A 27,841-nucleotide genomic window follows, 5' to 3' on the forward strand; every position below is an offset into this window, starting at 1 on the left:
GCTGCATTTACTATGCTGCTTTATTACTCACAAGCTTGGCATTTAGAAATAAACTAATCACTTCAATTTGACGGCGAGCAAAGCACTACTTGCTGTCTTGTCTGAAAGCCTTGAGAAGGATTTGGATACATTTAAAGGTTTATTAGAATAGTGACAGGGCTTGCCTGTACAGAGCAAGGATGCTGGACGGCTGTGCTGAATCGATACCAATGTGTATTAAATCTAACACACATATAATGAGGGGCAGGAAACTTGAAAGGTGAATAGCTGAGCGGCAAGAGAGGCAAGAGACTTAAGGCTTCATTATAATGGCACTTTTTTTTTTTTTTTAAACTGGAGACTTTTATCACTGTAAACTGAAGATTCAGTCGCTTTGCAGACTTAGCAGTGAGTAAAGTTCTAGCATCTATTCTCCACAGCAAAGCACTACTATGGCATTACGGCAAAGAAAAGAATATTGCAAACAAACTTCGTATCTGCACCTCTCCCGTACCACAGGGAGAACTCCCCAGTCCTCCAAAGCTAAAAGATCTACTGTTTTCTTCTGGTCAAAAGGAGTTCTTAATTATATTGCCATTTTACCAGAGCAGTTGAATAACAAGTCTACTCCATCATGAATTTTATCTGAAAAGAGTTATTTACACTCAAATAGACTGCACATGTTGGGGATTTTTGTTGATTTTTTTCTCAAGTCTTCATTACGCTGTGTTTACAGTTCACTTTTAATTTTTTTTTCAGCCTGGTGTTTTTCAAAACCACTGCCACATTTTAGGTATTCCAAAAAGATTGTGACTGAGAACAAACCCCTAAATTTTCTTTTAAGTGTGAATGAATCCTAACAGCTTCATGAGCTAGAAAGCTTTAAACCTGAGAATGCTTTCCCATGCCTCACAGCAGCTGTATCTCCTAGAACAAAACCTTATTCAACACTGAGTAAACAATAATGCACTTCCCCCCTCTTAAATCTAACTTGTGGATTTATCATCTTACGTTCCTTGGACACAAATGCAAAGCGGGAATTATTTTTCACAGCTGACAGTGGGAATGCAGAGCCCAGGAGGCAGAGAGCCCCAGAGACCTGACAGCCAGCTTGAACTGTGCCTGAAAAATGCGATTCATCTGAACGCTGCAGAGAGAAGTGGGGGGAAGGATGAGCCTAATTGCTTCTGACTATAGAAGTCAGATCTCAGTATTCTCTAGAGATGCGCATTGCAGGAAACACTATTAGTGAACCTGGATCCTTTTTAAAAGGGCTAATTTAATCAAGAGCTACAATAATGTAAGAATATGACACTGGTAGGAAATTTCCATATAATACTTGACAGTAAAAACTACCAAATGTTTGCCATTAAATGACACCGAATTAATAATTTGGGAGAAAGACAATACATATTAGCAGTAGCCAAAGGGAGCGGTCTCACATACAATAAGGCTTCGGAATAGACAATTTGTTGAGCACTAATTCAAACCCAGATCCTATCTATTGTGCACAAAAGGGAAACGTGAGCGAAAAGCTCAGAGAGTAAAGGATGCCTACCATGAAGATACGGGGACAACTCATTATCAAGTGATGGACGAAATGAGTTTGGTGTCAAAACACCCTCTTGTGCTGCTCATGACGCTGAAGGTTTCTAACGGCGGACTCCTGGGCGCGACGAGGAGCTTTTGCCGAGCAGCGTCCCCAGGTCGGCTGGCCGAGGCGCAGCCGGGAGGCTCCGTCGCGCTCGAGGCGAGCGGGTATGGAAACCGCGTCAGATTTACCCCGCGTTTCTCTGCTCGCGCGTGGAGCTTTCAGGTGTATCCTCTCAGGGCTTCGGGCTTCGCAACTTTTTTCAACCTCTCACCTTACATAAGCACTTCATTTATCAGAAAGGAAGGGGAAAAATCCATTCCGTGTTGAAACAGACTGCCACCTGCATTGCTTCCTAATGTAAGCAAATCCCAGCGGAAAGGTTTAGCACCAGACTTTTCTGCTGAACCAATAAATCACTCGCAGAAAGATCGTTTAAACCCTACATGTGGTGTTAACCAGCAAGAGTAGCACGCTTTTTAAAAGGAATTCCAACAATTCAACAATTAATCCAATTTCCTGGAAGAACTCAGGTGGCCACTGTGTATTTCAGGATTCAGACCAGCCATAGATATATTAGCAATATAATAATGACAGTGTTACTGAATTTTAATAAAAGAAAAATCACTGACATACACGGTACAGCGTGACACTAGCACGCAAGTTAAAAATGTTCCACAGACTTAATCCTTTTATAATTTTGTGTGTGATCGTGCGCGCATGCGTGTACAGAGACGCTGCTCTTGAAAGACGTGAGACTATTAACCTGTGCAGACATCGCGGTTGTCTCCTGGAGTGCCGGTATCCCACCCATTTATCAGCCCAGCTGTCTCGCAAGGTAAAAATAAAACGGTGCTTTGAGTTTAACAGGATGCAATCGACTTACAAAGCACGGCTGGGCTCTGCTGTGCTGTGCTCAGGGGAGTCTAAGAAGTGGATTAGGAGAGCAGCACATAAAACGGCATCAAAAAACCCAAATTCTTCCCTGGGAAACTTCCTCTCCAATTATGCATGAAAGAGAATAAAAATAAGGGAGCTTTCAAACAACCTGTACCACTTCTCCATTTTGCAGTTTGCTGCAATTGCTTTTAATTAACTCGCGTAATTTAAGTGGCCTGAATTCCTGAGCTGGTTCCCTTTAAAAAATGTCTTCTCGCAAACTTTGATTAGCTCCAGAGAAAGGACGGCAGATGACTTTAAATGGCATGAAGGTGGATTTATTGGCAAGAGTGTCAGGTTTGCACTTAGTAAGGAATTGGCAGATAGCAGAAAATGGCTGGACAGGATTCAAACTCCAAGGACTCAGAGCTGTAGAAGAATTTATATGAATAGCAAAGTATAGCAGCGTATTTACTTCAGTTAAAATTAATAAAAGCTTTTAACTAAAAACATGAAGAAATTAAACTTCCAGAGGAAAGCAGCTGCATTGCTTCAAAGGTATGGTCACGTGGATATGTGTTGCTTTCCTCCCTCACCATGTCATTTATCGCTTTGAGCAATAGGAAGGTATATTGATCTCCTCGATCAGGTGTATGTTCAAAAGTCAGATTTAACCCGAAGCTGCACAAAATTACTTAGCATACAGGAAATAAAATGCTCTATTTTTGTCCTAAATCAACTGTAGAAAAAAGTAGTATACTCATTGCGTACGAAAGGCACAGAGCCTGAAGTCCCAGAAAAAACAGGGTAGTCAAAGGGCCGTAAGCTGCTTCGTGCAGGTAGACAAGAGGTTTGGCCATGGTCTACAGCAACAAAACCAACAGGGTCTTGTGCCGAAGGAAGGTCTCACTACTGAAGGATCACCAGCTGAAACACTAACTTCGTTTGGTTTTGGGGGCATTTTTGAGTCCCAAGTTTTATGCTTTCTTTACAAATGTCACAAGATTGCTTATGACAGTGCTTAAAGTATCAACTACCGTACTGAAGCCTCGCTTATGCTCATGACTCCACCACTGGAGACGGACCACTGGGAATAGCAACAGAAATGGGTTTCCAAACTGCCAAGCACTGCTCTGCCCCCGGGCTGGGGCTGAGCCCTGCTTCGGGCGGGAGGTGGCCAGCTGACCTTCGGGCTCCCCTGAAACCCTGCAACCAGCGTTTTTGCGAAAAACTCTGCAAAACAGCCGTTACAACTACTCAACCCCAGACTTTTGGCTAGTAGCAAAGATGCCAGACGCAATGCTGACTTTGTGGAATCAGACACTTATAAATCGTGTTCAGCCAGAATAGCTCACAGAGGATGCTGAAAAGGTAGGGTGGCTAGGAAAATAGAAAAAGCAGAAAAAGCAAAAAGAGAAAGGGAAAGAGGGAAAAGCAAAAATCTTAGTCACAGTGTCTCTTAACTGCTGCTTTACACCATCAGATCTGCATGATCTGCTGATACACTTCTATGGAACTTCCCTGATGCTAGTCCATGATCGTAGCTAGGTGATGGGACATTCTAGTCTTTTCCAACAGCACATAAACACCCCAAATCACATTTGGCAGCTTCTTTTTCGGATAGCAATAGTTGACTTTTTTTTCCCCCTACTACTTATCAGTGTTGCACGTGCAGGAAACTGAGTGAGCCACCCTCCTATTTTGCTAAGTACTGATGCAGCATTTGATTTCCCTAAAAGATGCTTTCCTCAGAAAACCGAAAGACCACATTCCACGCCTGGCAGCAGCTGGTCTCAGCAGCCAGCATGTGGCTCACCTAACTGCAGGTGTTTATCTGAGACACCAAAAGAAGAGGACATTCACAAGGTCAGCTATGCCATTTGGAAGAGCTCGTGCCCAAGGATGCCAAGGCTGCTCCAGACTCAAGTGGGAGCAGACTCTCGAACCACGTAACCACAGGGGATGGAAGGGAGAAGTTCAGACTAAGGCTACAGGACACTTCCACGTATACAGACCATCAAAGGCTAATCACACTGAAGCTTGACCTTATATTCAATATGTTGTGCCAACCTTCATCATCACTACTTCCTTCACATATTTCTTCCCCTTTCCACCACTGAATTATGCTACAAGTCTCCTACGAAGCGTTTTGAGTATCTACACACCTTGGACCATGACCTGGACAGGCACAACAGTAGAAATATTTAACAAAATTCAAGGCATGAGAAAGAGAAGGTATGGACATTTTTTAATTCTTACTTCCCTTGGCCACTCTAAATAACTCTGGATGAGAACAAACTGTTTGTACCCACCAGAAGAAGACCTATCATCTATAAATTTCATCTACAGTGGTGTAATTTTGCAGAGAAATCCACTCATGGGACAGTTTGCTTACATATCTCTTTCCAAAAGAATTTTCTTTTCACTGATTTCTTCTGTTATTCTAGATTAAAATGGAAATTTCTGCAAAGTAACCTCAGAATAATGTTTCTGAATTTGTCAGCAGCAGAAAACATAATACACCCCATCATTTCTAATGTTTACATGGAAAAGTCAATAAAATGTTAAAAAAATGTAAGGGAGAAAGCTTCCCTTGTACTCGACAGCACCAGACCTGTCATATCTTAGAACACTCCTGATACTACTACATCAATAAAATTGTTAAAACAAATTTGTGCCTTAAAGCACAAATACAGAAGTATGCTATTGTAATTTTTTAGGATTTCTTGAAGGTTTGTCAATAAAGTATTAGAAATTCACTCAAGTCTGAAAATGAAGTTATTTTTACACTCAAATTTGCAGTTTCTACTTTGGAACTGCTGAACGGCAGCAACATAAAGTCACACACTGAAGCCTGAATCTTGCATGTTGCCCCGCGTTGTGCATGTATACGTAAAGTCATCAAGACTGTTCTGATTCCATGGACCTATCTGCCTGTACAGAGAAAGGAGGGTAAACATATTTTTCCCTGAAACTTGCTTGCAGGCTCAGGTCTTCTTCAGTATTCCTAACCAAGAAAAATTATGGCAATTTCATAAAGAGTGGAGAAAATCCTACAGTGTAACAGATTAGCTATAAAAGCAGAGTCTGAAATGAGGACAACCTTTTTAAGCCATCAGAATTTTCTTCATGAGACTAGAATTTTTCTGTGTCATACTCAGCACACAGAGATTTTCCTTTTTGAGAGCTATAAGGAATTTGACAAGTAAACCTACTACAGTTAATAGCATTTTAATCTTTACGCATAATAATCATAAACCTACATTGTACAGGTTTGATAATAATAACTGACAGCTGAATTTGAAGTATACGTTTCTTTCCAAAATAGATGCGCATGTAGGTGGATGTGTTGTAGAAATATAATATACTACATGGCTGAGCCTAGATAAGCTGGTGATCTCAAACGTCAGCATCTTCTGCACAAAGTTAGGGTTGAAATCTGCTCTTCTAAATACCTGTTCATCCTTCTCATGACACTTTCTCTAAAGAGCTCAGTGAATAGTAGATAAAATAAGTATCTAATGAGGTATGACAGAAACTCTGATGGAGCTAAACAGCAGAGATCTAAATTCTAATAAATAAATGAAGTAGAACATTTACTGCCAGCAACTATGTCAAGCTAGCCATAGGAAACTGTAGCTCTGCAGCTGGAGAAGGGCAATACTCTGCAAGCCAGAGGAGCGATGGAACTCCTCCAGCTTTGATTATTTATGGTGTGATGATGAAGGAACAACTTTCCATGTGAGGAACAGCTTTAAAGTTGAACAGTGAAGCTGAAACGGAGATTTAATGAAAAATCAGAGGAGAACAAAACTACAGCTACAAAAACAGTAACATTCGTTTTAACAATTTAAAAATATAATTTATGTGCAAAACCAGATGTTAACTTGTTCAGCTTCAAGGTAAACAGCAAACTGTATTCATAACAACCCTTCCGCTGAACAGCAAACACGCACTATTTAATGTTGCTGTAAATAAGGCTCACTTCATCCTTCCAAATGTTACCAAAATGAACACAAATGTAAAACAAACACATTTTAAACAAAGGACACATCTGTATTTAATGCAAAGCTATTTTCAAAAATCCCAACCTTTTATAATCTACCACAATCATAACAGCCTGAAACATAAGAATGCTTTCAGGCTGAGAAAAAAAGGCTTCTAATTTTAAACATTTACGAGGACACTGAGAAGTGGCTCAGAACCACACTTTAAAACATGTTTTCAGGCTTTAAATTGCTGAAAGCTGAGACCCCTTTACCCATTTGGCCTGAACTACAGAAAGGGAGAGAAGCGCAAAAATATGATGAAAAGGCTCTACATGAAAATTTCCACTTGAAAAAAAAAGCAACCAACTCCCTCATCCCAAACCTCCTGCCTCCCATCATCATTGCAACTCCCCCACTTCTACATGAAACGAAAGGGAGTGACGCTTCTTGCCTGATAACCACCACCAAACAACTCGCCTACGTCACTGGCGCGGATGCATCACCATTTCTAACAAATACTTTTTGAGAGTATTTTTGAAGGATGACTCTGCCATCATTGGTGCTGTTCCTGAACAGGAGAGACTCTGTGTCAGAGCCGCATTCATTTCAGCTCATTTTAAACTATACCAAGGAATGGGTGATATTGCCAGAAAGGTGATTTAATGTCCTTTCTAAATAATGACCATGATCAAAACTTTTTCACGTGTGGGGTTTTTTTCCCCCCACAACACTTAAAATGCGTGCTTTACGCTGGGAATGAACTTCCCTTTGATATATTATAACTGTGTGAAGGAGGGATTGTTCTCATGTTTCTGTTTCAGGGAAAACACCAAGTTGTTTGATTTTGAAAGTTAAAGGATTAAGAAGGGGGAAAAAACTGCTTCTAAATGCAAACACACTCTACTAAGTTAAATATAGTCTCAGTTTGATAAGAAACACTGACTTTAAAATTAGCTATTCCTTTCCAAATATGCCATACATTCTCCTCCATCTACCCAGTGAAAATAAATATGAATATATTGTATGCATTAAAAGATGGGTGTGCTATACCCAAGAGTAAGAACACGTAGTATTTTTAAAGCAGTTCAGCATACAAAAGTAATACACGAAAGCAAAGAACCAGAAATATTTATTTATAGCAACAGATAGTAGGAAGGAAGTTTTGAAAATCCACAGGGATTCTTCCACCTTACTAGGCACCTGTACAGTTCTATGAGCACTTTCCTTTTGTCTTCTATTTTTCTTGGCTCCAGTCCTATAGTTCAACCCTAGGGCAAAGCACCATACAACAAGAAATTACATTCAAAACTATCAGCTCATCAAAACTGCCTTTACTGTTTAAAAACAAAACACATACACAAAATATTGCAACATCTTCTGGAATCACACTCCAAAACCCCCACATTTTTAGACCTCTTCTCGTGTTTTCATCACCACAATTTTTGCAAAATAGTGAGAAGCCACCCAGGACATTTTAGGAATAACTCCTTCATCATTGCAATCACTCAGTTATAGTTTGACCACAAGCAGAAATGGATAGAGTAGCACTGTAGAGACAGTACTGGCGTATTCTTCAGTTTGCCCTCTGATGTGCTCTGACTTCTGTTGAACAGTGATACAGTGACTTCTTATGCTGCCTCCAATATTGCTCTCAAAATAATTCAGAGGTACGTAAGGCTTTAAGTAACAGCAGTTTAAACACCAATTTCAAACTGGTTCAATGACCTTTTCATCAAAACTGAGCTCCAGAACTCCATCTCCTTACAGCCTGAACTTACTTGCCCCCTTGGAGATGTGCTGAAACGGTCACCTACCCTGCCTGCTCTGTAGCAGGGGACACAGCATGCACTATTCCTGCATTACAGGCTGCTACAGCTTTGCATCCTGCTAAGGCAACTGTTGCTGGCTCCTGACATTGGAAGGTTAAGGTGCTGCATGCAATTCCTGTAGTACAGTAAATATGGCAACACACGTGAAAAAACCTTATTAACTGTACCATACAGTTAGAAGTGAAGGAACAATTTGCCTTTAAAGCCACAGAGTGGGTCAACTGCAGAAGTACAAAAAGCTATAGACCAAGAGTGTTAAAGGCAGAGTGCTAACGGTGTTGGCAGCAGTAGCGCTGCTGTCACAGGCGGTGCAAGGAATATGCTAAAAGTTCACTCTGAATCATGCAGTCTATTGCAGAATGTCAAACTTCCCAGGAGTAACCAACTCAGGTTACTATTTTTAAAAAAAAATTGGTTTCTTTCATAATGCAGTCAGGATTTGAGGGTTACATCTTCATGTGTGCCAACTAACTCATCTCCAACCCAAAGAGCTACAGAAAAAAAAATGAACGTAGATTTTTCACTTTAAAAATCCAAAGATCCTTGCTGTTACCAGGACAGAATGTAACATCTAAAAGACCTGCCAATAACAAATCTGCAAGCAATTTTAACATGGTTGAAGACACTGAAATAAAGAAAACAAGAATTAAAAGCTCTTAAATTACAGATTATAAAGCTCCTGAATGCCAGCTGCACGTATGCACATTCAAATGATTCAGAAAACTGCATGGAAATACATATTTACCCTAAAATCTGGAAGCACATTTGGGACTGAAATTACAGTTTCAGTCTGGTTTGTTATTTCATTCAAGATTAAGATTACTTCATATAAACTGGTTTATAGTATAGTATAATTTAACTTTTTCCTTGATATTAACCATTAGTATTGAGTATTTGCTGTTGTTAAGTTCCTTAAGCATGAATTTCAAGTACATTGTTTCATAATCAGTTTGCATGTACTCATCTGGAATGATACTGGATAAATACATTTTCTATTTAACAAAACAAAGGTTAGCATAACTTTAAAAAAACCCAACCAACCCACAAAACAAAGCTCTGAAGTGATACATCTCTTGAGTTAGTTTAGCAAAACCCCATAAACAATTTGGTAAGGTAGTTGATGTTTTTTGTGGCATTGTAGAATTGAGCTTCAATATTCACCATTATGAGAAAGGTCAATAATTCCTTGTTTTGATAACAAACTAAAAATTGTCCATAAAGTGGAAGGGTCTTCACAGTTATGATGACTCCGCCAGTGATTACAAAGATCCTCTTTTCTTCCAAATAACTGTTTGCATAAAATGCAGTTATAGCCCGCTTGAGACCAAATTTCTGGTTTTTTGCTTGGTGTACCCAAACCTACATTTTGCATCTCCTTGGCTGCTTCATTGCTTCCTGACTGAGTCAGTTCACTTTTAGATAACATATCGACATTATTTTGATGGTGAAAGTATATCTGTCTCTTCAGTTTTGGAAAAGTATAAAAACCTTCCTCATGGGCATTGCATTTTGACAAATGTCTTCTCTCATTGCGCTGTTTCCAGAAGTGGGTTGCATGTTTGATCAGTTCTCCCTTAGCTCCTCTATTTCCTTGCAAAACCCCTTCTTTTACTCTTCCCTGGATCTCTTCTCCATGAGAGCACAGTAAGTGAAACTTCATTTCACCAAAAGACTGTGCAATAAACTGGCATCGACCACATTTGATCTGTAGTTTCACTTCTCCTGGGTTATGGAATAGGTCCTCAAAATTGCACTTATTTCCCCTGTTAAAAAAAAAGGAAATACAAACTATTTCAGTATTAGCCATGCATAGAATAGAGATGGCAATTTCTGTCCTTATGAAGTTCCAAGAAGAAGGTGACATTCATGAAACAGTCTTTTAATTAAAAGCGGGCACTGTTGCTACAGTATTTAATTTACTTGGAACAGAAAAAAAGACAAATAAAATAATAATAAGGCTGGTTAGGAAACAACTGAAACCAAATGTTATTCAACACTGCTGAGTTTAAGAATTGCCTCCAAAATTACCCTTGGTAGAAATAATCTTTAACAACACTAACCTTTTAATAAAAGGTTAATAACTTTTTTTAAGTTCCTGATTTAGTGAGGTCAATCAAAATTCTTCTAGGTCTGTACTAGAAAAGTGAAAATGAACATTACGTGTAGTGTACTATTAAGGGAAACCAACTTATTAATTACTTAGTTGTCAGTTAGTTGTTAGAACACTGAGTGATCTAAGGTCAGTTTAAGGCAAAACCACATGTCCCACCTTTCACGCCAAGATGGAAACAATGAAACTTCAAAGTTTCGTTTTTCTCCCCATAACACAGTTGAAAAATGTTTAAATACCTAATTTACAATTGGACAGCCCCTCTCAGTGCCTTAGGACAGCTCTGCAGGATAAAGGAAACAGACACAGAGCTAGCAAGTCCCCGGTTTAAGTTAAGCCAATCAAAAGATGACTTCCACAGAAACCTTCTCACTATGCCTATGAAAAGGACCACGTAATACTGTGTATTTATACATATTAGACATACCGCTCAACAAAATAGATAAACTAAATGATTCATTGTACGAAGGCTAGTAAGGCTGAACGGAAAGTGCTGGTGTTCCTTAGGTTCAATACTTTAAAAATTTCTAACTGATGCCCCAGAGAGTGGGGCAAAACAAAATGTATAAAATTGAACATCAGTGTTGTAGTGAGGTGTCAGGTTAAAGCCCTGAGCTAACTAAAAGTGTACTTCAATGAAAGTAAATGCACAGTGGCACAAACAAAAAAGCCAACATTTATACCATGTCAAGAAATTTCACCTCAAAATCATAATGAAGAAATAAAAGAATGTTCTATCCATCTTAATATGGTAAATGTTAACTTTTCTACTTGGCTATGTGATCGCGAGAGCAGCACTAATCAACAAACAAGATGGATTAGCTCACAGCACTCCAGAGAAGGAAATGGGATAATGATATTTAATAGGGTAAACAAACTATAAACTAATAGTGAAATATGAATTGCTTTGCACTTATTGCAGTTGGTTCACTTACCTTCTCGGGAAAACCCAAAATGGGTAGAACACAGAAGACAGTGCAGATTAACAGAAAAAGTGATAGCGATGAGAAATCAACTGATCAAAATAGCTCCACTGGCAGTATATTGGGTATTACTAAAATATATGCAAATTTGGGATATTCAAGTGTCAGTAATAATATATATTCAATAAATCAGCTAAAATATAGCGGGTGGTCTAATGGATTGACTAGATCCCTTAATAAAATATTTAAATCATTCAGAACCTCACTTCAGGGGAAAACAAGATGAGGAAAATGCAACAATTTTCATAATGGTGATGTTTATGAACTTCCACTGACAACCTGAACTCCCATTTCCATTAGCATTTAATTAGTGAAAACACTCACCTCTCTGTTGCTTCTTCTGCATCTTTTATATTTGTGTCTCTCTTCTTTAAAGCATCTTGCAGCTGTTGCTCGCTAGTAGAGGGCTCTGTGCTGATAACAACCCTGTGCACTTCTCTTAGGTGACCAAAATACACTTTTGCATGGCCAAAAACTTTAGCACAGAATTCACAACACACAAGTTTTTTGGGTTTGCCTTCGTTGTGATGAAGTTTCATATGCGTGCTCAGGCTTCCAGAGTGAATATATGCTTTCCGGCAAATTCGACAGCTGTAAGGCCGTTTGTTTGTATGTGTGTTCATATGGTCCTGAAGATGGTGTTTAAACTGGAAGATATGGTTACAAACATGACATTTATGCATCAGCTTAGGTACAGCTGAACATGCATTTCTACTTAAATCACTTGATTTAGCTGATGTAGCGTCACTATGCTTGTAATTTAAGTATTTGTTTGGAAGTGAACTATTTAAAAATACATCCTGGTCTAAATAGTCAGGAGATGGTGTCTCGACTATTGCTGTAGAAGTCAGTGGTGCAAAAGCCTGCACAACTACCACTGGTTTTGGTCTAATACTACGGTATTTTTTCACTGCCTCTGCTTTTTTGTCTTCAGGTTGCTGAAGATCAGCTTTCGCCCTCTCTCTTCCTTCTCTAAGCTTATTAATGATGCATTTCCTTCGCTTGGTCTGAAAAGCCAATAAATCATCTGGGGCTCTTCTTTTCCTGCCTCTTCTTTTAGAGGCTGCACCACTCAATTTTTTAAGACTATCGACATCCACTTTGTTGGAAGGGGAGAAGGTATTTTCTCGAATGGTTTCCTTAGGGACTTGTGTAAATGATACAGCTAATCGCTTATCAGATGCTTTAGTAGGAACATGAAAGGTTTTTGACAAAGCTGGTATCTTTTCACATTCAGATCTTAGTGGAGGACCAGACACATCTGTAACATTAGTATTCTGCTTCGATTTACAGAACACTGAATTTTTCATCCTTGAGTAAGGCAAAATAGGAAGTTTTCCTTTTGGTGCTGATGGAGTCATCTGTACTGTACTGCCAAAAACTGCTGGTGATAGGACAGCAACAGAATTTGCAGAACTTGTGGGTTTTTCCTTTAGTTTCTCAGATGTTATGAATGACTCTCTTGTGGTTTCAGATGCTGTCTTCACAGACCGTAAACTTTGTTTCATGGGATTAATTGTACTTGCTGGCTTGGATAAAGTGTCTTTAACTACAGATGGTCCAGAAACATTACCATTAGCAATTTCAGTTTTGTTCGCTAAAGGAGATCCAGATTCCACACAATCGCTTTTATTTACTAATGTGGTCACTGTAATTTCAGCTGAGTCACGGTCTGTTAGCATCACTTGCTCAGTGGAATCTGAACTAGAATGAGTTTCAGGATAGTCTTCAGTTAAAGTAGTCATGGGGGAACTCTGTGATGAGATCAATGCTTTGGTAGGAATCTTGTTATGTGCACCCAAAACTGAGATTTGTGCCATTTTTGTGTCACTCAGCAATTTATTTCTTACAGATTGGTACCTAGGGATAGGCAGCTTTAGGTTTTCAGAAGGGGACACATTTGACTGCTGGACTTGCTGCGTTAGGGCAGGGGCAACATACGGCAAGGCGAAGAGAGAAAAAGTCCCTTCATGACCAGCCACCTGCATGACAGCATAGTTTTGAGTTGGTACCACCAGTGGTTTAGAACCTGCAGCTGAAATCGGTGTATTTTGCTCAGGCAAAGATGACTGAAGAGAAGAAACCGCTCCAGATGTTAGAATTTTTGGTACCATTTTTGGAGCAATGGTCCTAAACTGACTTTTCTTCTGAAAACTTTGTATTATATCCGAAGGGGATTTGTGTTTATCTGTAATAATAACATAACAAAGACATAATGTAATATAATGTAATATATAGTTTTTCTTTTAAAAAACCTACTGTATTGAATAAAACTGCTTACAAAAGATACTATTACACGCAAACTTATTAAAAATATACAGGTATTTAAATGACCACTAAATTAAGTTTAGAATTGCAAAAGTTTCATGGACAAAACAGAAATATCCCCTGAAGCAATGTGCTTGAATATAGATATGCAAAAAAACCCTCCTCTTAATCTAATCTTAAACGGATGTTTCATTCTAGGTTAGAAACCACATGGCATTTCAGAACAAACACACTTATCGCCTCTTCTGCCCTGGAAAAGCTGCACTAGCATGCTGGCAATATTCACCTGGAAGAACTAACAGAGACAGGATTTAAACTCCAGGATGCAGAACTTTTCTGAGCACCTGCTCTGATCATACCTCTCAACCAGAGACATGCTACCTTGCAGAGTTTCTGTACATTTAGAATTTGTGGGTTTTATCAGATACTGATCAAAGCCTACCTGATTAAGTCTTTAAAAAATCACTGCTATAAAACATGCAAATAATGTGTAATAAAACCAGAGGACTTGAGTGAAGATGTACTGTTGTCAAATACCCAATCACACACAGTGCTTGTGTGCCTTTAATGCACAATAGGACTACTGTAGTAAGTTATTCAAATATTTTTTGAAAGATGTAATTCATCAAGGTTATAGCACAGTTTCTTCCTGCTTCTATCTTTGCTAAATGTCACAAACATTTTTAGTAAAGAAGAATGTGATGATAATTAAGTAAAACAAACAAAAGGAAAAAGGTAAAATGTGTAAGATATAATCTGCAATGAGCAGCAGAGATATATGCTGACCTTTCTGACACTCCATAAAAAAGGATTTGATATATAGTTAATTGTACCACTACCATTTCATGTAAACGGCCTCATTATCCATTCTCAAATTCAACTACTGGTGCTTCCAGTTCTCAAAAACTGGGATAGGTTTACTGGGGGGGGGGGGAATCCCAACAATCTTAATCACTGAAAATTCAACTACAAAAATCCCAAGATGAAACACAATTTGGGAAGGCAACAATGTAAGAAAAATTCATTTTTAGAGAGGAATCACATTTTAATAGAATATGTAAAAATAAATGCCGGGACCTTGAAATATGGCAATGAGGTAATTCCATACAGAAGTTTCCACTCCTTATCATTTTAAAGCCTTGTATTACAAATGAATTTATGGACTTAAAGAGGTAACTGTGAATTACTACAACCACTGGAAACTCTAGTTCTTAATCCTGGATGTTCTTTTCAGACATTACACACTTTGCAACATGCACTGTAAGTTACAGAGCTATCACATTCGATGACCAGAACACCTGGACAGATACATATGCATACCATGACTACACATATGTGCAGTAAATCTACTGCCTTCAGGACATGCTAGATTCACTGAGCGACCATATATGAACTGCACAGTTCATACACAGTAGGTGTGATGCTTCTCAAAACTCTTTGACCTACAGCAGGTTCGTAGAGTAACTGCTGGGCATAAAAAACGTTGATCCTTTTACTGCATCAAACTTCAAGTCTATTATGCACCTTCTTGATCCCCCAATTAAATGAAACTACTGGGCACCACAACTACTTTCTTTCTGCTCAATGTCTGTAGAGACATCCAGAACTTCTGCATATTCTGTGCAGAGTGGACTACCATACATATGGAAATCCTGCCCCAAAATACAGAGAGATCCCTATACATAGGTTTAAGTCCAGGCCTACAAAGTTTGTGCACTAGCCCTGAACTTCAATGCTAGTTACAGGTCAAATTGTACAGCTTAAATACAGCAGATGACAAAATAAGTGTATTTTTCTTTCAGGGAACAGAATCTGTTCTTATTTTCTACATCATGTTTCCCATATACTGACATTGAAGACTTTTTACAAATCATCAGTTACTGAGCTTGCCACGATATTCAACACGAAGCAGCTTCCATTCTCTCTTCAAGTTTGACTTGCACCTCTCCCTTTTTATTTCAAAAATCTTGTTCATTGATTTGCATAGGAAAGCCAGCACTTCAGCAGACTGCTACCTGTGCTACTTTACACTCCAAGTTATAGGGCACCTGCTCTCCAACCAACGGTAGCAAATGATTTGAGTTCAAGAACAGACAGAAGTTTTTCTGCGGACATGCCACCTCTATAGAATTGCAAAAATGGAAGCGAAAGCATCACAAAAGAATGGTGAATATGAGGTTAGGAGGAAATACTTGTAGAAATAGTGCATTACACTAGCTTTAAAAATAAGCATATGCTTATCAAATACATAGACTTGCCTATTGCAAATTTAGGCAGTAAAATCACTTTTATTTAAATAAAGTCTCTCTACATATTTCCTCAGTACAAGAAAAGTACTATTCTAGAAGCCAAGACCTTCATGACTATCAACCACAAAATGCTCTTTGAAACAATGTCCATTTAGATCAACATTCTTTTTATGTAGTTAATACAATGCTAAGCATTGATCTAATTGTTTGAGAAGGAATTTTTATACAAATGCTCTCTTCCCACTAGTGTAATTTTATCATAAATATGTCTTCCAGTCACCCCATGTTTAGTATCACCCTTCTGTACAACTTTTTTTTTTTTTTTTTGCCAAGTTTACATTAGACAGTTTAGTGCAGAATTAGTCATTGCAGTGCCTCTGGTAAGCAAAGGATACTTAGCCCTGTATTTCCCTCTCATGCAACACAGCTGCTGTAGTTAAGAAGATTAGCCAGTATCTAAATACAGAAGTGGGGTAGATGCAGACTAGCTGTCTGATGATCCTTCAGACCCAGTTAAGATTTTGCTTGTGGACGGGGAAAGCTAATTGGAAGAACTTGTGGAAGACTTTCCTTGGATCAGGAAAAAGCAATCAGTTAATTCACAGACTGGAGGTCCTACTGACCCCATCCAGAGTGTCCACATATCATTAGTGACCAAAACTATTTTTTCCATTTATACTTGGCGAAAAGTTTCAACAATTTCTGTTGCACACAGTGATCGCTACAGTAATTCATGTATTTGCCATCCTGACACTGAAGGACTTGAATATGGTCTGGCTGCCGCTGTACCAGAAGGCCACTTGGAAACTTAATATGTATCTTTCAGGATTCCACACTATCTTCCAAACTATTTCTGTCTCTGATTCAAAGGACTGATTTTAACTTTTCAGTTGTGACCTGAGGATAAACCTTCATTTATGCAAACCCATGAAGTCTTGCATCTAAGAAGGGGAATTTTCAGTCAAGGGTGGCTCTGCAATGGCATTTTTGAGGATGGCCCTTGGTTTTAGACAACATTCTTTCTACAAGTCAGTCTACAGGTCCTTTACTGGAAGACAACAGTTTTAATACTTTCTCTAAAACGTTCATTAAGATTAATGGAAATGAATGAAAACTTTAGTTTAATATCCGAATGACATGAAGTTAACTGCTGTGTTTTCAGTCTTTCAAATAGACATGCAGCTGGGGCAACAGGCAGACACTTTTAAATAATTAAGCACAAGGTTAAATCAAACACAATTCAATCCATTTACTTTATAAGTCTCCGTTAAAAGATTAACGGTTACCACGCTAGTACCTGCAAGTACCAAATCACTCAAACTTGCAGGATGTCATAAGCTTTCACCCCTTCCAAATAACTTCAAAATTGTATAGGACTGGACAGTGATACACCAATTAAAAAAAAAAAAAGATGCATCAAAGTCTCTGATACAGCCACGCTGGGAAGAGTCGTCTGGAAGAATGAAATCTTCCACAGGGCTGCTGTTCATTCATGGTTCCCTTTGGTTCCCTTTCCTTCCCAAGTCATTCAAGTCTGGTGTGCTCCAGTCTGTTCTGCCTTCTTTTTGTACCTCGTTCAGTTTGTTCTCTATGTAAAGCATGCAACGTTACTGAACTCAGACACTGTAGAAAGCATCAGAAGAAATTTTGTTTTCCCCACTAGTTTGGTCTATTTTGAATGTTAAAATAAACGACCAAAATGCCAGAAACCACTGTGTAATAGTGTTAATTTTTTTAACAATTCTTCTAAGACCACCTCAGTTGTGTAGGTATGTATTTAATTTGTGTATGACTGGATGAGTGACAGCACATAACACAAAAAAAGGATTGTCTTGTTTTGAAGGGAAAGGCAGAATACAGATGAAAAAGATTAATGAAATATTTTATTAAATGCATATTTACATTGCTGAGTCTTTTGCTGACTTTGAAAGGAAGAATATCTGTTCTATGGGAAAGAAAAAAATGTACAACTTTCTAACAGACAATCCTAGATCTATTTCTGTCAACGATAGTTAATCATCCATATTGCCAAATCTCCATAAACACTAAATACCTGTGGATACTGTCTTTCCAGCACAAGTTTCTTGTTTTTGCTGACCTAGCATACTTTGTTGGACACAATGTTTCTCTGCAGGATTAGCATGCAAAAAAACACCACCTGCAAAAGTGCTTCAGTTATAAATAGATCCAGGACAAAAAAAACCCCAAACCACCCCCAAAACCAACAAAAAACAGAAAAAGACAATATAAAACAACAGTATAAAACATTAACTTAGAGTTAATGTATTAAGAAAGCTACTGCTTCTTGCTCTCCATTTTTCTCTCCTTAAAAAATGTTTTAAAATCTAATATATCACACACCAAATGCAAGGTGATAGCTTAATAATTGAGTAAAGCTGGTTAATGTGGTAAACAGATGGGATGCTTTTAGCTTCAGTGTCATGGCAGACAGTCAACAGCACCAGAACAAAAAGTTCAGAAAAAATGAGGGTTCAGTAGCTTTAGCAAGGCTTTTAAGTACAGGGGCTAAATCCTATGCCAATTAACGCTTTCTGTAATCCCACGTAAATCAACGCAACTGCAGGTATTCTAGAAAATAGAATTTGGCCTTCTATGTTCAAAACTAGGCTGCACACCTACAAGAAGTAAGGTTGGTAATAAAGCCTAGAAATCAGGAGTGCCCAATGCTATACACTATAACAATTAATTTGCATTTGTTTCTATCTTTGCCTAATAATAACTATTTGCGTGGAATGTTCCATTCTGGATATTTGCCTCAGATAATTTTCTAACATTAATTTCAACAGAAAAGGCCAGCCATCCCCAGGTATGTTTGCATTTAAAGAAAAAAAAAAAAGATGACACTAGCAACACATCTGCGCATTAGATGAAGACCTTGGTATCTGACACAGCGATGTCTCTTTTGTCTGTGAAAAGCTGCCCAAATTTGGTGAAGTTGTAAGCTCTTGGCATGTGTTCAATAGATACTTGAAGCAGCTAATTCTTCCAAAGATTACATTCTATTGAATGTGCTTTTGCTTCAGGCCGGGGCTGGATTTTTCCTAAAACTATATAGCTTTAGACCCAAACACCCGAGTTGGAACAAGGATATGGCCTCTCCTTATTTCTTAACTGCTGAGCTGACAGTGTGGAAGAGAAACTAAGATGTATACAAGGCAAGCAAAAAAATACAAGACACTTGGAAAGTGTCTAGGCCAAAGAGTCAGGGTGGGATACAGGAATTAAACGCAGACTTAAGATGGGTAATGAACATTACTATTACATGTGATTTGGAAAGGAGAAGCATTTAAACCACAGGGATAACCTCATATCTCAGATTTCTTACCTTTTTAGTACTTGATTTTTTAAAGAGTAATATAATTATGTCTACACACGAGTCCTTTCATGCAATTTAAAATAGATTAGAAAAATAAATAAAATTAACAAAGTATTCTAATGCAAGATCAGAAAAATCACACTGCATCATTCATACAAACACTAACATACGGAATGTACAAATACACTTAGAATATATGTTCCAGTATACCACAGGAGGAAAAAGTTCAACATAGTTTGTTAAAATCCTAAAAGGGAATATTTGGCCTCTTTAAAGCTATATATAATAAATTCTGATTTGAGCAATGTGATTTGCTAGTTGTACACTAAGCATTTTATCCTTTAGAAAGGCCTTCTTTGCTTTAAAGTCTGTGCAAATTTATTATCCTAAGGGATTAGTATTATAGTGCATTTCAAGATACTTCCTGGATTCCTTAAGTTGTCTCCAAAACTCTTCTTAGCAGAAGACAGCATTAGAACAACAAAATTACACAATAAGAATGTTTTCTTGACATTAACTGGACTCCATTAAAGCAGACGTCAAACCTTAAAATTTCTAATGACATTTTTCACTGTGGGAATAAGCTAAAACTATTTTTGGCATAAACAGTCATGTTGGAGAGACAACTCATACAGTAATCCAAGATCATGGATACATAGTACATATTTAAGGAAGTTCTTCAGTCTCCTGTCTAATTCAGTCTTTTTTTTCCTCGAAACGCCCTTATTGCACTATCAGGCATATATTGATATATGCCAAAGTTTATACAGATCTACTTTTCACAAAATTAGTAACTTATGCAAACAAAAAAAAAAAGGATGGAGAAAAAAATTAATACTCTACTGTTTGGTAACTCCACTTTCTCAACTTCCAGAATTGCTTTCCTCTGTTGTTCAAAAGCACATAGGAGTTGCTTCATTATCATACTATCTGGACTTCTGTAAGGATGGTCCCCCACAACATCCTTCTCTCTAAATTGGAGAGATACAGATTTGACAGGTGGACTATTCAGTGCATAAGGAATTTGCTGGATGGTCACATCCAGAGAGTAGTGGTCAACAGCTCAATGTCCAGATGGAGCTCAGTGATGACTGATGTCCCTCAGGGGTCCGTACTGGGAACAGTATAGTTTAATACCCTCATCAATGACATAGTGGGATTAAGGGGATCCTCAGCAAGTTTGCAGACAACACCAAGCTGAGTGGTGCTGCTGACACGCCTGAGGCACAGGATGCCATCCAGAAGGACCTGGACAAGCTTGGACAAGCCTGGACAAGCCCACATGAACCTTATGAGGTCCAACAAGGACAAGTACAAGGCATCCCTGGTATCAACACAGGCTGGGAGATGAAGGGATTGAGACCAGTCCCGCCAAGAAGGACTTGGGGGAACAGGGCGATGAAAAGCTGGACGTGAGCCAGCAATGCGCGCTCGCAGCCCAGAAGGCCGACTGTAACCTGGGCTGCATCCAAAGAAGCATGGCCAGCAGGTCAAGGGAGGTGATTCTGCCCCTCCACTCTGCTCTGGGGAGACCCCACCTGGAGTCCTGCATCCAGCTCTGGAGCCCGCAGCACAGGGAAGACATGGACCTGTTGGAGTGGGTCCAGAGGAGGGTTACCAAAATGATCAGAGGGATGGAACACCTCTCCTGTTAGGACAGACAGAGAGTTGGGGTTGTTCAGCCTGGAGAAGAGAAGGCTCTGGGGTCACCTTCTTGCAGCCTTCCAGTACTTCAAGGGGGCTTATAAGAAAGATGGGGACAGACTTTTTAGCAGGGTCTATAGCGACAGGACAAGGGGTAACGGTTTTAAACTGAAAGAGGGTAGATTCAGACTAGATCTAAGGAAGAAATTTTTGACAATGAGGGTGGTGAAACACTGGCACGGGTTGCCCAGAGAGCTGGGAGATGCCCCATCCCAGGAAACATTCCAGGTCAGGTTGGACGGGGCTCTGAGCAACCTGATCTAGTTGAAGATGTCCCTGCTCACTGCAGGGGAGTTGGACTAGACCAATCAATCTTGCCAGCATCTTGGCTCCAGTATTTTTTGTCCTCAGAGAAAAGTGTAACATAAAACAATACCCATGCAAAAGAAGATTCATTAAACAAAAGTTAACACATCAAGAAATCAATACATCCAGATACTATATTATCAGCAATAGCAGCAATAATAATCTAAGACATCATTTTGAATTTCTCAGATTCAGATTTCACGTATCTCTGTATTGTCCCACCACACGTAACCTTTAGAATATGTATAAAATCCTGTTTTGTAGGGAAGAACAAGCGGCCAACAGCTTTGAGGTAACGTTTTTGAGTTGCAATATCAAACGTATTAGCCACATGTGGGTAAATCAATATTCAAAAGCAACTTCTTCTATAAAATGTGGGCAATGCAAGGCTTAACACAACTTCCTGTAAAAAAAGCCATTTCTGTGCTACTGTATAAAGGAAGAAAGTCTTGTCTTTCCTAAAAGTCGTAACATATATACATAAGAGAATTTTAAACATCCTTTTGCAACGAATTTAGAATACATTTTTTAGCAGATCCACATGTTCTCTTAACACCTCTCATGTAGTGTTTGTGAACTTTAAAAGGGTTCCAGTTTTTTGAAGGCACAGTCTTTCAAGTTATAAGCTACTCATTTCATATTAAGGTTAACATAATTAATAGGTTTTAAGCAGATCAAAGTATTTTCACATCAAGAAATGAAAACTGACATAAAGAGAGCTAGACATAAAGCACCTGTAATTATTAATAACTTCTTACAACTTTACAGCTGAAGAAATCACACTCAGATTTTTCTCACTATGGCAATAAGAGAACTTAGGAATAAGGTTTATGGAGATAAATCTATGGGCTCAAGACGGTGCCTGGCCTCTGCAACTACACAAATCACTATTAAAGATGAAAACACTGGTTCTTTTGTGTTTAAGAATGGAACTTGTCTGAGGGAGACTGTTAGATACATCATCAAAGACTGTGTTTCAGCTTCTATATGCCTCTACTAGTTTCAGCAACCAATCACGTCAAAACTTCAAGTGGGCATTATCTAGAAAACATGCTGCTCCGATAGGACTCAACTGAGCTGAATGGACATTATTTTGGTATCACTGCAAATCCAGTGGTTTGTCATGTCGGTTTTGCCCAGTCATTCTGCTCCACAGAGGATACCATCCCTGGAGATTTGTGAAGCAAGGCTTCAGTGACGCAGCCACTTGGGGGAACTAATTGTTCAGAAAATAGCTGAAGGGAGGTGATGGAAATACTGGTCAAACTTGTAATTCATAAACCTTCAACGGCATTACAAATATGAAGGAGCTATATCAGAACGTGGGGATAAACCCAAGATTCAAAAGAAAAGGTTGTAATCGGATTGTTAAAAATTATTTTCTGGGAGAGCTGCCAGTTGAAATTTCTTTTACTGAGCTTCAAGAAAGATATGGACCTAAACAGTAATTAATTCACTGTAAAGTCAATGTCAAGGTAAAGTCCTTTTTAAAAGTACTATCAAGATCACATAAACCTGGGCAAAATCTTGATATGACTAATGTAAGTGGTAATTAAAAGACTTATTTTTTTCCTTAAGTGCAGAAAACAATAATGACCAGGTCTGCTACAAAAATGAAGGCAGAATTCTTCAGAAACTACGCAGCACAAAAAGGTCAAGTAGAACCATTTTATGAATAAACCATTAAATATTTTCTGACTAGACTCTTGCTCCTCTTTCAAATAAGCTGAGAATAGAATCTGTCTTCGTCTTACTGAGAGCTCACCCTTCCTCCCTTTCCTCCATGGGACAGAAAATACACATATCTGATTGCAGTAAGGGAATTATGCCTCTTACTCCCAAAATGTATTTTTTTTGCAAGTACTGATGTGCAAACAGAGTGCACAACAGAAGAGCAAAATTGTTATTCTTTTTACAGAGTATCACTTTTTTTGTGAAAATCAGAGCATTTTTTTCTGAAGAGAGCCTGTAGGCAAAAGAAACAAAGAATTAATTTGCCACTTTGGCTCAATAGAGCATATATATTTTACTTGAGGTATTAAAAGCAACTACATGGTGACTTCTGTAGAACAAACCTCGGAAAGTGCTCCCTCATTAGAGATGAGCAGAGGATCAGAACACTGTCAGTCCTGGCCTGGCCTATTTTGAGTCTTCCAATATGAACTACACACAGGATTTATCATTCCCCAAAGAAAGGGCCAGAACACATTGTTAAACTTAGATGATAGTTTGAGACTCTTTTCTGAGGGATTCTGTAAATAGCTCATTTCTTTTGAAAATTACTTAAGTGATCTAACTTTTGAATGTGGAATCTCTATCCAGGGTTTTTCTTTGTTCTTGCTGTCCCCTCCTTTTCATGGCCTAAATTGCTTCAGAAAAAGACTCTAAAGGTCTGGCTGAGATATGCAAAACATTGCCACCTGTAGTCAATTCCAATAAGGATTAAAACAAAAATAAAGATTAGAGGATCTCCACAGTATTTCAAATAGATATGTACATTTATTCAAAGACAGAGACACCCCTGTATATACCCCTGTATAGCATAAGAAAACTGAAACATCTTTGGAAATACTATGGTCCTGGGTAGGAAGACATTAGTTTTCAGAACATACCAAGTTAGCACTTGCTGCTGAACCTGAATGTAGCTGGGCCTTTCTGGCAGTAGGATGTAGCAATATAAATTACAGTATCTGAATGTTTTTCCTCCCCCTGCACATAATTACAATTATTTGCAATGCTTATTGGTATGGCTAAGCTTCCCCGTGCTAGCCACTGTATTGTTTAAAGGCAGCACCGGTTCTCAAAAGAAGGCACTGGATGTGCTGTAACGGAATTGATTGTTGATTTGTGATAAGTGATTGGTGATAAGTGATAATCTATCAGCAAATATTTGTCATGGGTGCCAGCATACGAGGGCATGGAAACAGGAATGCAGTCAACAGGAGTGCAGGCCGAAGACGATATCCTTAACTTGCCGTGTGCAGAACTATCAGTACGTTTCTAATTAAATTCACGTGTATCTGGTATGCTCCGGCAGACAAAGGAGACCCTTGGCGCAGAGTCCAGTAGGGGGAGTCGGGCGCCCGTCACCGCGGCCTCCGGCCACCGCCGGAGCCGGGCATGCCTTGCTGCAGCCGGGAAGGCCACACCGGGCACTTTCTGTTCCTTTTTTTAAGTGCCAGCACAGCACTCACGTCGACCACCCTCCAGTAATTGTCAAACAACAGAAAGGCTAAACTATTTGTCTAATAATTTTGTAACACTAACTACGGCTTCTATTGAAAAATCCCCACAGTCGCGAAATCTTTCACAGCACCGCACACACAACCTGTGGAAAAACTTCATGACACGTTACGTTGTTATTTCAAAATATTCTACCTTTGCAAACTTTTCAGTCAATTCAGTATTTTGTATAAACTTGAGAAGAACTTGAAAGAAAGCAGCTGGGCCTTCCTGTAATTACTTCTATTAAACTACTTAGTAACTTCAGTACAATCTTTGTGTGAGAGGGGTTTTTTAAAAAAATCCTTTACTGATTTTGTGTTGATCTAGTTAATGTCCCAAATAACACATCCACGTTACTAAAACCATCAGTATTTTTAACAGATGTTCTTCTTTTGGCCAACATCTGAAAATGAAGCCCTGTTACCAACACATTTTCCCATCCCAAGCAATACCCCGAAATCTTTGTCAAACTTTCTTGCTTTCGTCATTGCTCAGCTCATCACACAAACCATCTGCATAAATAAAGATGCAAGCATCTGCTGTATGGCAAATGGTCTCAGGGGCAGATGTTTTTATCCTTGCATTCATGTCACTGGCTTGGATACATTATTTGAACAGATGTACACAATTTGAAAGTGTCGTGTCCCACAGTGAAATGTCTCCAACTGCTTCCTATCAAAGTACATAAATGCTATTTGCACCTGCATTTATGTTAATGATATAAAGGCAGCAGGGGTTCCAGTAACATGAGAGTTGATGCTAAGAAACACATTCACATGGTTAATTGAAGATTGAGATCTCCCAGCACCAAATGACCACACTAACATGGATACAGAATGTACTAAACTATAGACTTTTAAAAAAGCTGTATGAATTTTTTTAATTAAAATAAAAATACTAAAGGAGCAAAGGTATAATTCAGCCTGTGATATACTTTTCCAATGTATATTTTAAAAAGACAAAAAAGTATTAAACAAATTCCTAGATAACCAGGACAGCCTTATATTTTGCACAATAATTGAATAAAATACACAAATATTTCATGTTAGAGTCATTTAACAAAAACATTTTACAAATCTGATAATGCCAAAGGTATTTAATTTCTCTAAGGCACACTGGTATTCTATGTCATTATGGAGCACTATAAAAAAACCCCAGTACTTGCTCAACAACAAATATTAACATGAGTGTGAATGATGGAATATGATGCTTCACTTACAATTTCCTAATTCCTAGAATAAAATTAAAATCTTAGAAGTTAAATATTTATCATTACTCAGAAAAGTGCATCTGTTTGAACATTGAGTTACAATTGCTTGTTATATAAATTATAATCACCTTTCTTATAAAATACTTTAAATTGAGAAAAATAGATGCCCTGAAGGAGTACATATCAAATTACAGAACTCCTGCTATTACATGACAAATGGCAGCACTGAAGAGTTTATGTTGTCACTCAAAGAACTTGTACTATTACTTCCATACTCAACTGAAAAATAACAAGCACTTTCAAAGTATAGAAAGACTGACAAAAATGCTATATTGAATGTAACTGATGGATAGGTTCTACTTCCAACATAATTTATTTTCAAACGTTTTGTTTGTAAGAAATGCACCAATGTTATAGTTGTACATAAATCGTTATAAATTGCTAATAGCCTCAACACTTTCAAAGTGCCATAACATATTTAAAAAACAAGTGTGGTGCTTGATAAGAGGATGAAAAAGAACGACAGTAAAAGAATATAAAAAAATATACTGAGACTAGTATATTTGTAGAATATCATGATTTCGCACTGATACAGCTTTTGGTCAGGATCTGGTTATGATTTCTAACATGAACCCTCACTTCCGAAGTTTACAAGATGGCTCCTGTAATTCACTCTGGGTGCAAGGTGATAACAGGATACTGACTGGAATAGATTTTGTGTTAGGAAAAAAAAGTCTTCAAAAAAATCTCAAAGCAAATGATTCAGAAGTTTCAAGTTTGCAAACAGCTTCACAGTCTATATTATCCTCCTGTTATTCAGAAATGGCTTTAACATAAAAATAACACATTCAATTTGACTACAACAGTGGTCAAATTCCTGTTATTTAAAGGAAAAATTAAATTAAGGCTTTGAAGTATTAGAATTCAGTATTTCAGTCATAAGCATACGGACATAGAGCATACTGCAGGGTGGATAGCTTTACAGAACAGTTCTTTCTCCCTTGAAAGAATAGTCGCATTAGACACAGAACTCATCAGCCAAGATCAATTTGCATGACATCCTTCTGGAATAGCTTCCTCATAATTATTACAGTATCATAAAAATACTCAGCCTTCACAAAACAGGTAAAGTATAAACTTACATGACAGGAAAAGCTCAAGACTTCAAGTTAAGTAATATGTAGTGCTTTTCTTAATTAACACAAGTATTAACGATGGAAACTTAACTGACAACTTGCAATGGCTCTGAAAGGTCCATTAGAGCTTAAGTCATATCCTTCAAACATTCACTCACATTTAAGAAGTATCATTAAAAATGACATTCAAGTTAAAAATCATATTTAAACATTATCATTGTGACACAGATCAAAAGGGAAAGGAAATTAAAGTTATGGCTCCACATTTAGAGGCTTGGGGATACATAGTTGCAGCACAAATACTCTTACTAATAACAGATGGAAAAATTCAAAACACTAATCCTACTGAAAACTAAATGAACAAAAGATGACTTCTGAAGACAAAACATGGAGGAAATATAGTTAAACACAAAAAATGTCAGTAAGGATAGGAATGATGGAGAGCAGGCACTTAAAAATCTAAAAATCTAAGTTTATATTTAGATTTTTTTGTTTGTGCTAGTCTTGTAGTATAACTCCAAATAGATTTGACCCTCAATTATATGAGGGTCAAATATGACAAAGATTTTCATATATATAAGGATAAAAAATCTGTAATAAACCACGAACTTTTAATTCTGCTAAATCAAACAAGAAGCAGATTTATTTATTTCGTTTCAACTATAGGTGGTAACAGTATCTAGCAATGTCCCAAAGAAGAAAACAATATAAGCTATTGCAATTGCTTAAATTGATAGATACTGCAGTATAATGGCTTATTTTTTAAAAAAAACATATATGGGGAGAATAGTAGACACAAGTTACATAGTGATTTATTAATGATGATGATGATATTTCTTCCACATTTTGAATCACAAGCATCTAATTTCTCAAAAAAGTATAGAAAGTATACTATACCTGCAGAAAAAGTTAAAGGATTCTGCATTATGCCCTTTAATAGTTACGACAACGTTCCTGGAAAGAAGAAATACAGATACTTAGAAGTTCTGGTAATCTTTTATAAACTAAAAAAAACATAGGACAATAGCAATAGTTTTCCGAAACTG

The 27,841-nt window shown here is 38.0% G+C and overlaps 1 protein-coding gene across 1 annotated transcript; it reads right to left on the minus strand.

Moving 5' to 3' along the window:
- Positions 1 to 9,316: 9,316 nt before the first annotated feature.
- On the minus strand, positions 9,317 to 27,720 carry ZNF438 (zinc finger protein 438; the record flags this gene model as incomplete). The annotated part of the gene is made up of 4 exons (XM_082014963.1): positions 9,317 to 10,030; positions 11,685 to 13,548; positions 17,931 to 18,035; positions 27,693 to 27,720. 4 exons carry the CDS (start codon positions 27,718 to 27,720, stop codon positions 9,418 to 9,420), a joined length of 2,610 nt encoding a protein of 869 aa, XP_081871089.1. The 3' UTR covers positions 9,317 to 9,417.
- Between the last annotated feature and the right edge of the window lie 121 nt (positions 27,721 to 27,841).

This window comes from Phaethon aethereus, assembly GCF_964289735.1.
Source record: "Phaethon aethereus genome assembly, chromosome: 2".
Taxonomy (NCBI): domain Eukaryota; kingdom Metazoa; phylum Chordata; class Aves; order Phaethontiformes; family Phaethontidae; genus Phaethon; species Phaethon aethereus.